Source organism: Scyliorhinus torazame, chromosome 13, assembly GCF_047496885.1.
Source record: "Scyliorhinus torazame isolate Kashiwa2021f chromosome 13, sScyTor2.1, whole genome shotgun sequence".
Lineage (NCBI taxonomy): Eukaryota > Metazoa > Chordata > Chondrichthyes > Carcharhiniformes > Scyliorhinidae > Scyliorhinus > Scyliorhinus torazame.
In genome coordinates, this window is record NC_092719.1 from 79,493,395 (window position 1) to 79,506,154 (window position 12,760).

General features: G+C 46.2%; 1 protein-coding gene across 4 annotated transcripts in view; it reads right to left on the bottom strand.

Moving 5' to 3' along the window:
* Positions 1–918: 918 nt before the first annotated feature.
* itpr2 (inositol 1,4,5-trisphosphate receptor, type 2) overlaps positions 919–12,760 on the bottom strand; it is a 333,090-nt gene continuing 321,248 nt past the window's right edge. For all 4 annotated transcript variants that reach the window (XM_072471852.1, XM_072471851.1, XM_072471850.1 and 1 more), the window contains 2 exons: positions 7,701–7,862; positions 919–5,567 (listed from right to left, as the gene is read on the bottom strand). In XM_072471852.1, the coding sequence (XP_072327953.1) occupies positions 5,481–5,567; positions 7,701–7,862 (249 nt within the window). In that variant the 3' untranslated portion in view covers positions 919–5,480. The remainder of the gene's footprint in view (positions 5,568–7,700; positions 7,863–12,760) is intronic.

Here is a 12,760-nt window from a genome sequence, read left to right on the forward strand (position 1 = left end):
CCAGGTCAAGCCGAGCTGGGGATTGGCATTATTTGGGGTAACGGACGAGCCGGAGTGCAGGAGGCGAAAGAGGCCGGTATCCTGGCCTTTGCGTCCCTGGTAGCCCGGCGGAGGATCTTGTTATTATGGAAGGACGCGAAGCCCCCAGGGTGGAAGCCTGGATAAATGACATGGCAGGGTTCATTAAGCTGGAGAGGATAAAGTTTGCCTTACGAGGGTCTGTGCAGGGGTTCTTCAGGCGGTGGCAACCGTTCCTAGACTATCTCGCGGAGCGTTAGGAGGAGGTCAGCAGCAGCAGCAACCCAAGGGTGGGGGGGGAGGCGGGGGTCTCTTTCGGGGTGGGGAATTCGGGTGGGTGGGGGGGGGCCTTCCCTATGGGTACCTTTGAATGTCATATGGGGGGGTTACTGTATGTGGGGAAACCCAATGTACAAGTTTTGTATAATTTTTAACTGTTGTGTTTGTGTTTCTTTCTTTTTGTTTTGTTTTTGTTAAAAATTTTAATAAACATATTTTTTTTAAAAATAGCATACCGTAAATAAACGTTATCTGTTTCACACCTAGTTGGTGAGTTAAAGTTACTGCAATGACCCTCCCCGCACCACACCCTGCCCCCACCCGCAGTCATTACAGTAGGGGGTTTGCGAGCTTGGGCTGAAACCTTGTCTCATTGTTTATGCTTCATTGTTTAGCTTAGTTAGGAGTTGCCTCTGATTTTCGAGAGAAGACTACCTCCTCACAGTGTTCATAGTCAACCAAGAGGATGATTTAGTGTGCGTCTTGTCTTTCCAAACAGGAATTGCCAGCTTATATTCAGATAACACTGCCTCATAGCCTTCAAAGCAGAAATCAATGGTTCTCGCCCCTCAATAGCAGCAATAGCTAGGCTGTGACAATTCATTAAATACTCCTGCTCACTAAAAAAGATAAGCTTTATTAGTTTAAGATAAAAACATATCGTCCAGTCAGAACCAATTAAGACCTTCCCTTTTTTTAAACAAAGGCCATACAAATAATACCAGTTAAAAAGGCTTTGGAATGATGATTTAGTTGGAGATTTCTATTGCCTCCCCACTATTTTGCAATTCATGCAAGATATTCAAACTAAAACCATATAAATACCACATTTAAAAAAAAATCAAACCATTTGAGTACATTGATGCAGCAAAATATCTCAGTTATTTCCACCATTAATATACAAAACTCATCTTTTAAATGTCATACATCCTTTGTAGTTCAATTGGTTCAGATATAAAAATACTTTTTTTTTGCTTTAGTACCTTTGCAATTTGACAACATCAAAAGGTTAGATACATTCAAAGTGGCTATCAAAGAACAAAAGTGTCTTTAGTCGAGAAACGTCGCCCGGAACATCGCTCCCCCAATCTGGATGTGTTCCTCCATGCCAGCACAATGAAACATCCTTTGACTTACCCCCCCTTTCACTCCAACCAGTTTGGTCCCCAAAAGAAGTTTTATATTCCAGTTCAAATATACACAAGGTGAAGTTGCATATTGGTTGAAGTTACTCATTCTCTTTTGGTCCAGTTGTCCCAGGAATCAAACATTCAGTAATGTGCGACTGCTTCATAGGCTCCTTGCTAAAATACTCAGTTTTGTTGTCTCACAGTTCATCGACAAGATGTGCAATTTAGAACACTGAACACAGAAACAGGAGTAAGCCATTCAGCACCATGAGCCTGGTAGTTGGCCAATGTACAGCTCAACTCCATTTACTCACCCTTTCAATGCTCCTAACCAACAAAAATTTATCAATCCTAGTCTTGAAAACTTCTACTGACTGTACATTTGCAGCCTTTTGGGAGAAGGAGTTCCTGGTTTGTACTTGGGTGAAAAATGCAACTGGATGTCACTCCTGAATGCCCTGGCTTGAAGGCATCAGGGAGCTATTGTCCAGTATGATTTTGTTTATTCTTTAATAAAAAAGTACAATGCCTGGCCATATTCCTTTTATCTATGGAAGGCAGGTCCCTGGATATGAATATATGAGCATTCACCATGGCCACGTCTTGACCAGTCAGAGCCAACTTGCCAACCAATCAGCACCACTTTTCTCATCTGTTCCATTTGAAATTTGGTATTCTTGCATTTGTCCTGAAGAGTGCAAGATGCAAAGTTTTGACAGCATGTCTCTTTTTCCAGCAAGAAAACAGTGAGAAGATGGACACAAAATATAGGAAATGGGGGATTATGAACAGGAACATGGGACGCAATTCTCCCATCGGGAGACTAAGTCCCGACGCCGGAGTGGAAACCGGAGTGTTTCACTCCGGCGTCGGAGGCCACTCCCAGCCCCCTATTCTCCCGCCCCCGGGGGGCTAGTAGCAGTGTTGCATCATTTACTCGCGCTGGGCCTTGGCGCCGCGTGAAAACGCGCAGCGTAAATGACGCGGCCGGCGTCGCGTAAATGACGTCAACCGAGCATGCGCGGTTGCTGTCCTCCCTGAGGCCACCCCGCAAGAAGATGTTGGATGGATCTTGCGGGCGGCGAAGGAAAGGAGGTCCGCCTTCAGAGAGGCCGGCCCGCCGACCTCATTTGAGGCCCCCCCCCCCCGGTGCAGGAACCCCCCCCCGCCCCCACAGGCCGCCCCCCCCCCCCCCCCAGCATTTACGCGCTGCTCCCGCCGGTAGCGACCAGGTGTGGCCGGCGCCGGCGGGAAGCTGTCGTGTTGGGCAGGCCGCTCGGCACATCCGGGCCGGAGAATCGCCGCTCGCCGTGATTCTCGCCGCGCCGGTTGGGGGGAGGGGGGGGAAGAATCGCGTGCGGGTGCCGTGGCAACACTCACGTGGCGCCCCAGCGATTCTTCCACCCGCCATGGCGGGAGGGGGGGGGGGGGGGGGGTTCCGCCCACGATCACCATACTGAGAAGAAAAATTAACACATTTAGCAGCTTAAATCATAGAGTATCATAGAATCCCTACAGTACAAAAGGAGGCCATTTGACCCATTGAGTCTGCACCGACCCTCCAAAAGAGCTCTACTCAGGTACACTCCCTCGTTCAACCCGCCATATCCCCGCAACATAACCAGCACATCTCTGGACACTAAGGGGCAATGTTAGAATTACCAATCCACCTAACCTGCACTCTTTGGGCTAAATCTAGGCACCCATGAGGCATTGTGGGCCATCGGCAGAAACAGAATTGTATCTCACCACAAGCTTCAACCTCATGACCTGCCACATCGCTCACTCTACTCTTGTCATCAAGCATCCCCACCAACACTCATGCAATGAGGCATATAGAAGATTGCGCCAGACCAGCGCCCGGCGTTGATGGGAATTCGGTGCGGTTATTTTTAAGTTACAATAACAAATCTTCAAAACACTGAAAGCAGCAAACTGCAAACAAAACTAAACAAAAATAAATAGATCATGTCAAAACTCTGAGCCCTGACCAGAGCAGGCTCGGTGTATAGCCCCATCCATCCATCCTCAACAATGATGGAGTCCAGTCCATCCACAATTAGCCATAGTTCACAAGAGGGATGCTCTGTTTAGAACGAGAGACGAGTGGTTATGATTTGAGAGGCATCACTCCACACTGTTTAATCACGTCACAACCGTGGCCAACAAATCCCTAGGTGGAAATCACTTGAGTGCACAGAATATCGCAGAGGCTATGGGACTGACAGCATCCAGCTGTAGTGTTGAAGACATGTGCTCCAGAACAAGCTACCCACTCCCAGCTATGCTATTCCATCAGAGCTACAGTACAATACATGCCAGACAAAGTGGAAAATTGCCTGGGTATATCCTGTAGGACAAATTCAACCTGATCAATTATTGCCCTGTCAACCTGTTCTCAATTATCAGCAAAAAGTGATGGAAGGCTTCTGTCACGATCACTGTCCACCAGGCTTTATTACAGCCTTGGTCCAAACATAGACAAAGGAGCAGAACTAAAGAGGTGAGGTGAGAGCGACTGCCTTGACATCAAGGCCTCACTTGACCAGAGTGTGGCATCAAGGAGTCTTAGTAAAATTGGAGTCAATAGGAATCAGGAGGAAATCTCTCCCCGGGTTGGAGTCATACCTAGTGCAAGGTTATGGCTGTTGGAGGCCAATCATCTCAGCCCCAGCACATTAACCTGAGGAACTCCTGCAGCAGTGTTCTAGGCCCAACCACCTAGGTGGCATGGTAGCACTGTTGCCTCACAGTGCCAGGGACCCAGGTTCGATTCCCAGTTTGGGTCACTGTCTATGTGGAGTCTGCACGTGTTTCCTCCGGTTTCCTCCCACAAGTCCTTAAAGACGTGCTTATTAGGTGAATTGGACATTCTGAATTCTCCCTCAGTGTACCCGAACAGGCACCGGAGTGTGGCGACTTGGGGAGTTTTACAGTAACTTCACTGCAGTGACACTAACACTTATTATTACCTTCAGTTGCTTCATTAATTACCCCTGTTTTGTTGATTCAACTGTGTTCAATACCAATTGCAATTACTCAGGTACTTGACTGCTTGCCCAGACTTGGGCCGGTAACTTGTAAGTAACAGTCACACCACACAAATGCCTTACAATGACCATCTCCAACATTAGAGAATCTAACCATCTCCTCATGCACCGCAACCCCCACGTCAACATCCTGGGTTGCCATCCTGAAACTCAACCGGCCAATCATATAACCTGAAGCTGAGGTATTTTGTGGTCAATAGATTACCTGCAAGGTACAAGATAAGGACTATGATGGAATACTCTCCACTTGCCTGGACAAGTACAGCTGCAACAAAACTGAAGACAATTGACACCATCCAGGGCAAAGCGAATATGGTGGCACCTCAATCACGAGCTTAAATATCTACTACTGTGAACTATGATCTCCAGTACGCACTGCAGCATCTTGCCAAGGCTTCATTAGCAGCAACTCCCAAATCCATGATCTACACTTAAAAGGAAAAGGACAGTTCAAAGTTCCGCTCCAACTCGCATATCATCGTGGCTTGGCCAAAAATCACCATTCCTTCATTATTGCTAGGTCAAAATCCTGCAACCTCCCTCATAACCCCATCATGAGAGCATTGCCAACACACCAACAGCAGAGGTGCAAGAAGGATGCCCACCACCAACTTCGTAGAGGGAACTAGAGGTGGGAAATAAATGCTATCAACACCCAGATCCCGAGAGTGAATATAACAAAATCAAAAAATGGGCACTATCTTGTAATCAGAAGTGAGACAACAATACTAAGCACTTTGATTATGGGCATGGAGGGAAATAAACACATTAGAATTACGAAGAAGAAAATTGGAATGAAGTCGAGAAAGTCTAAATGCAACAGTAGGAAGGTCACTTATAGGAATATGATCCTCATGATGGATATTAAAGACGTGTGTCCTCTTAAGCTGCTTCGATCCAGTTATTAAGGCATTTTCTTAAAACAGGAATGGGGTCGCAACAATGAGCATTATTTGTCCCCAGAGTGTGATCTCGTGGAAACATGTTTTAATGTCACTGTTCCTCAATGTGCTGTCATTTGATGGTTCAATTGAGATGTATTTGGTCCTAGAAACCCCATGCGTTGCTTGTTCTTTCTTTGCTCGGTCATCTACAAAATAAAATAAAAACCCACATCAACACAGAGTAGCACAGCACACCAAGAGACCATTTGGCCCATCCTGTCTGACCCAATCCCTTGAAAGAGTTTCCCAATCACTCCCACCCACTCATCTTTCTTTGAGAGCATGAAAAATGAGAGGGCGCAGATTCAAAATAATTTGACAAAAGGAATAAAAGTGATGGGAGAAATTTTATTTTTCACGCAGAGGATGGTTTGAGTATGGATCAAACTTCCTGAGACGGCGGTGGAGGCAGGTTGTATCAAGGTATTGAAAACGGAATTGGATTGCTATATGAAAGGAATGTGCAACGTTACGTGGATAAGGCAGGGGAGTGGGGCTCAGTAGAATGCTCCTTCCCTGCTCCTTTTCAAACATTTATGGAAAAAGAGTCGGCCATTTAGCCGCCTGACCCCATTTCATTATTCCATGATATCGGTGACCTGATCCATATACCCACCTTTTGCTAACAAAATTCTATTGATCACAAATTTAAAATTGATCTATCCAGCATCAATTGTCACCTGCAAATAGAGTTCCAAATTTCTACCATTCTTTGTGTGTTTCCCAATTACACTTTGCAAAGTCTAGCTCTCATTTTCAGCCAACAACCCCTACATCTAGATTGCCCAACTAAAGAAATTGTTTCTTCCAATTTACCCGATCTGTTCCTCCTAATATCGTGCAAACTTTGATCAATTCACCCCCAAACTTCTAAAACCTAAGGAACACAACCCTAGTTTGTTTACATTTTCCTTCTAGCTGGACCATCGGAGTCTAGTGTATCTACATTGCACTCCCTCCAAGGTAAATACATTCTACCTAAGGCATGGTGGCCACAACTACTCTCAGTAACTCCAGGTGTGATCTAACAAAGGCAATTTTCTTTTGAACGTTACACTTGCTTTCATCATCTTTTCAGACAACGCATTCAAATTCACAACAACTTGCTGCATAAAATAATTTCTCATCAACATAGCTTTAAGATACTTGACCAGATAGTTATCTCCCCTGGTACCAACTTCCCTGCCAGCGGAAAATGATTTGCTCCCACACCTATCAAAAAACCCTCATATTCTGGATATTGTTTCTGTGAGTTTCTTTTTGAGGGTTTTAGTTGATCTGTTTAGCCCAGCCTTTCTCTGTTGTTTATCTTCCACGAGAGCAACATCCTTACTCCCTGTGCCTACCTTGTTCCCATGTCCTTTTACATTCAACCACTTACCTAACCTATTCTTCAATGTTGTGGTTTTTGCTTCAGCCGCCAACACAATCTACAGTGTGTAGAAAGTTTCTCTCATTTGCTGATCTACATTGCTTATATTTAATCTTAAACCTAACTCTCACTCATCCTAACTGGATGAGGATCACTGGGTACGATGTGCAATAAATCTCTGGCATGAATTTCACCAAGTTGGTTGTCATCAAACATAGAAACTTGGAGCAGGATTAGGCCATTGGGTCCTTCGAGCCTGCTCTGCCATTCAATATGATTGTGGCTGATCCTTGATCTCAATGCCATAATCTCGCTTTCTCCCCAAATCCCTTGATGCCATTAAAATCTATCTCTTTCTTGAATACATTCCATGACTTGGCCCCCACAGCTTTCTGTGGTCGAGAATTCCACAGGTTCTTTCCGCACCTCAGTCCCTGTATCCTGAGACTGTGTCCTCTGGTTCTAGATTCCCCAACCAGGAAGAACATCCTCCCTGCAATTAGTCTGTCCAGCTCTGTTAGAATTTCATATGTTTCAATCAGATCTCCTCTCATCCTTCTAAACCCTCATGAATACAGGCCCAGTTAAACCAGTCTCTCCTCATAGGACAGTCCCGCCAAACTCAGCATCAGCCTATTGATCAATGTTGGCATTCATCTGCTCCAACTAATCACTCACCGACTGGATACGAGTCAGTGGATTCTACAATGAGTTGCTGACCTGCTCCCTTATGACCTGCTCTCTCAGAGGGTAAGGGTGAATCGCATCAACATAGTTTGTAATCGAGCCAATTTTGCGATCTGCCAACATAGGTCACTCCTCACCCACACCCCAGGGACTCGGGAACTTATTCAAAGAGAATGGATGAGCCCAGAAACATTGGCCAGAGTTTAAATTGTTGCTTTACCTGTTCTTTCAGTTCTGAAAGCTGACCAGACAGCTGGACCACCAGATTCATGGTCAGTTCCAACTTATCCTGCAAACATCGGATTTCATTCTGTTCACTGTCGCCTTCGTTACTGACCAACGATATGGCCCGCATTCGAGGGAACCAATCCAGGTTATTCTCCTGTAATCATTAGTCCAAACTTCAGTAAGACCCAAGAACTGAGAAGCGATATTTTAAAAGAAATATTGGGATAAATGAATATACTGATTAATCCAGGAACTAAAGAAAGAAAGGAGCCTTCAATGACATAAGTTACAGCCAATTAAGTATTTTCGAATTGCAGTCACTGCTGCAATTTAAGAAATTTATGTCCCAATTAATGAATTAGTGTCGGAAATTTATAATGATTGGATGATAACCATGAGGGAAAAAAGGCTCAAATTTATATAACGATTTTCAGATGGGGCGGCATGGTGGCACAGTGGTTAGCACTGTTGCTTCACAGCTCCAGGGACCCGGATTCAATTCCGGCCTTGGGTAACTGTGTGGAGTTTGCATGTTCTCACCATGTCTGCGTGTTTTTTTTCTTTAATAGGGTTTGGTGCAGGCCCGATGGCCTGAATGGCCTCTTTCTGCATTGCAGGGATTCTAAGATTCTATCTTCAACATACAAAGATCTGTATGTTTTTGTTCTTTCAGAGGGTTTGGTACAGGCTCGATGGGCCGAATAGCCTCCTTCTGCATTGCAGGGATTCTATGATTCTATCTTCAACGTGTAAAGCATCTTCAGCATTCATATAACGATTTCCAGATATGAAGCATCTTCAACATAGATAAATATTCCAGCTGCTCCACAGAAATACAATTAGATTGATCAATACCCAAAGAAGCAAAAACTATGCTTTGCTTCCCCTCACAGTGTCATGGGAAATTCTACAGCCAACTGAGAGGGTAGGTGGCAGCATTCATCAGTACTGAAAACAAAAGGAGGAAGTCGAGGAAGGATAGGGAGGTAGGTCTGAAATAATCCTTTCATTTTACACTTTGTTATAAGCAACAATTAAGATTAATGTTTGGCTGCCCTAATGGCCATCTAATTGTTAATTATACACCATTTCAAGGCCTCCGCTTTACTTTATAAACTAATAGTTCAGAGCAGCAAGTATCTGCACAATGTGGAGCTTCTTACTGATGTCTAGAATTGTATAAAAGTTCACTCTATAAAGCGTCAGTTCTGAATGCATTCGGAATAACTCAGAAATTGCCAGACACAAAAAGACCGAGATCTGTCTCGTTCACCTTTGACCAGCTGGACGTCATAAGGAATAACGTTGACTCGTCACGATAATCAATCTTTCATCATTCAGTCTTCAACAGACTCAGACACGAGGTGATAAACTCCCCCCAGTCATGGAGAGCTTTCAGAACCGGTGGTTGAGTGATCTCTCGGCTGAGGTGGTGAGCCGGCAATTTGCCGCTATTGTGCTAGTTTGGCTGGCATGTTGCCACCTTCAGTCACTTGGATCAGGTGCAGGAGAATGGAGGGATTGGGGGGGGGGGGGGGGGGGGTCAGTGCTGTGGAGGATGATGGCTACCTGCCCACAAGTGGCTGGAATTAATTTAAGTCAAATAAAGTGTCAGCCTCTTGACACCAACTTGATCCTTCTCGGTGTTGAATTGCAGAGGCCTCCCAGTGCTTCGTTTGCCGATTTCCAGCCCCCCCTCCCGCCTCCCCCAATCCCCACAGCCACACTTGTTACAGGGTCACAGGTCACCCAATGGAGGGACTCCCACTCCATAATGACAGCCTGGTAGTTGTGGTTACATTTTACGTTTTCAAAATGTCTTCTCTCTGTCCTATCTGCATCGGCAGCTCCCACCTCAAAACGGTGGTGCTGAGGGGGGGCATCCTATCGGCCCTCCTGCTTTGGGAGCCTGCCCTCTAGCCTTAAGTGGGCATGAGAACGCCAGCTGGTCATTAACTGTCCAGCTTCTTGACCACAGTGTCGGGTATCAGACGCTGATATGATGTGGAGTCGGGGGAAATAGAATATAGAACATTACAGCGCAGTACAGGCCCTTCGGCCCTCGATGTTGCGCCGACCTGTGAAACCACTCTAAAGCCCATCTACACTATTCCCTTATTGTCCATATGTCTATCCAATGACCATTTGAATGTAAGTCCTGCCTGGTAGGTTCAAAGGATCCGTATTACCCCCATGTATGTTGCAGTTACCATTCCGTTTTTTTTGCTATAGAAGGACTTTAGGCAGGCAGATATGTTCCCATTGTTGAACATACTCAGTAATGACAACTGTGATCACCCAGATGAAGCCTTTTAACTCGATGTGTAATCATAGAAGCCCTGCAGTGCAGGAGGAGGCCATTTGGCCCATCGTGTCTACACTGACCCTCTGAAAAAGCACCCTACCTAGGCCCACTCCCTCACCCTGTCCCCGTAATCCCACCTAATCTGCACATCTTTGGACTGTGGGAGGAAACTGGAGCACCCAGAGGAAACCTGCGCAGACACAGGGTGAATGTGCAAACTCCAAACAGTCACCCAAGTTATACAAGAACATTTAATAATGTGCGTAACCGTAAAAGGAAGTAATCACAATGTGCACCATCTCTTCGTCATCTTCTTAAAGGGCCACTAACCTATCAAAATCCTTTCAACATCTAGAACAATCTCAGGAGATCACTCTGTGCTTACGTCTAATACTAGGCCTCCTCGGCGTTCCTGCAATGTGGTGTGAATTGGCAAACCTTCCCAAATCTCATACTCGCCCGATGTGGAATTCCAATACGTTTACACGGTACAGTTAAACCTTCCATTCATCTTTATTCGGGGGAGCTGAGGCTAATGGGTAATTACAGTGGCAGAGAGACAGGGGTTGACCCTCGAGAGTGTGCCAACCAGAGTGATGGAGGATGAAATGGAACTGAAAATACCGCAGAACGATAAAGAAACTCTCATCATACTCTCTACTGTCAGGAGTGTTGGTTGATAAGACTTATGGCCGGTATTAGACATGAAGCTTTTTTTTGCTGCTTTGCAGCTGCCCCTTCACACAGGCAATTAGGGACGGGCACCTCCACATCCCTTGAATGAATGAAAATAAAATTGCTTAATTTCTGTAAATAAACCTAGTTGGTTAACTTGGAATCTGAGCTCTAATCGAATGCGGAGTTAAAAATGCCGCACCTCCTGGTACCATGGCTTTCCACTGGATGATTTTGCTGGACAAAGTACTGGAGTGGTTTGCCTGATATTCTGCAGTATGGCTGATCAGTAAACTTTCCTGCCGCCTGCCATTGGGCACATTGGGAGGAATTACAGGCCGATAATCAACCTGTTTGGCCACGCTCTGAACGCTCCTTCTGTGGCCATCAAGTCCTGAAGTGGGAGTTGAACTCAGAGCTTCTGGCTCTGAGGTAGGGGCATTACCCACTGCGCTTCAAGACCGCCACAATAATGCCTCTATTCACCAATATTGGAACACAGGAAGAGGAGAGGGTCAGTGTAAACTCGATGGGTCGAATGTGATATGGGCCATGGTTTAGAGAGCCCCAAAGGGTATCATGGAGTTCACCTGACCCACAACTTTTAATAGATTGTGGTATGGGGAGCACACGGCCCACTCTACAGGTGTGGTACAGCAGAAATGGAAAAGTAATTTTTAAAGCAAAACAATGTTTATTCTATGAACTCAAGTTAACCTTTTTGAAACATAGTGAACATCTTAGCAACCATCAATTCAAATACAACCCCCAAAGAATACAACACTAAGTAATCCTGAATAACTTCCCAAACAATATCCAGAAGACAAAAGAAGCACCTTTTAACAGAAGCACATTAGGTTTACATTCACTACGGTGAACATTTATAATTCTGAATTCACCAAATGATCAAGAGATAGTATTTTATGGCAGAGAGATCAACAGTACACCTGCTGTGTCTGGCTTCAGCTCCAACACTGAAAACGAAACTAAAACACACCCTGCAGCAAACAGCCTAAAACGAAAGTAAAAAGCTGACAGACAGCCCAGCTCCACCCACTCTCTGACATCACTGCAGTAGTAAACACCCATTTCTTAAAGGTACTCTCACTCCAGTTATTTATATACACACACACATTTATAAATACCCATTTCTTAAAGGTACTCTCACATGACAAATGGCCTTCTTTCGCACTGTAGGGATTCTACAGAGATCATTCACCCAGATCATGGCTTTTCTGTACCTCAATTCCATCGAATGCCTTGGTTTCTTAATACCCTCACTATATAAATATATGCCTCAAATGTGGATTTTGAATTTTTAAATTAAACTCCAACTCAACAGTTTCAGATTTCCAATACCCTTTATATAAAACAGTGCTTCCTGATTTCACCCTTGAAAGGCCTTGCTTTAATTTTCAGGTTATGCCCCCCACCCCCCCACCTGATTGTTCTGGACTCCCCGCCAAGGAGAGTCCCGCACTTTCAGGCAGCCTTTAGTCACTGTTGGGAGCTGGTATGCTGTGTTGGAGAATCGAGGCCCGCCTCCGCACCCACACTCCTCAAGCACTTCAATAGAGCCCGCAAAATGCACTGTGAACCAGACCCCTTGGGCGGGATTCTCCGACCCCCCCGCCAGGTCGGAGAATCACCGGGGGCTGCCGTGAATCCCGCCCCCGCCGGTTGCCGAATTCTCCGGCACCGGATATTCGGCGGTAGCGGGAATCGCGCCGCGCCGGTCAGCGAGCCCCTCCCGGCGATTCTCCGGCCCGCGATGGCCCGAAGTCCCGCCGGTGAGAATTAAACCACCTCTATTACCGGCGGGACCAGGCGGCGCGGGCGGGCTCCGGGGTCCTGGGCGCGGGGCGATCCGGCCCCGGGGTTGCCCCCACGGCGGCCTGGCCCGTGATCGGGGCACACCGATCCGTGCCGCGTGGGCACTCTTTTCCCTCCACCTCGGTCACAGCCTTCACCATGGCCGACGCTGAAGCGACACCCCACTGCGCATGCGCGGGAATGACGTCAGCAGCCGCTGATGCTCCCGCGCATGCACGGACTTCCGCCGGCCGGCGAAG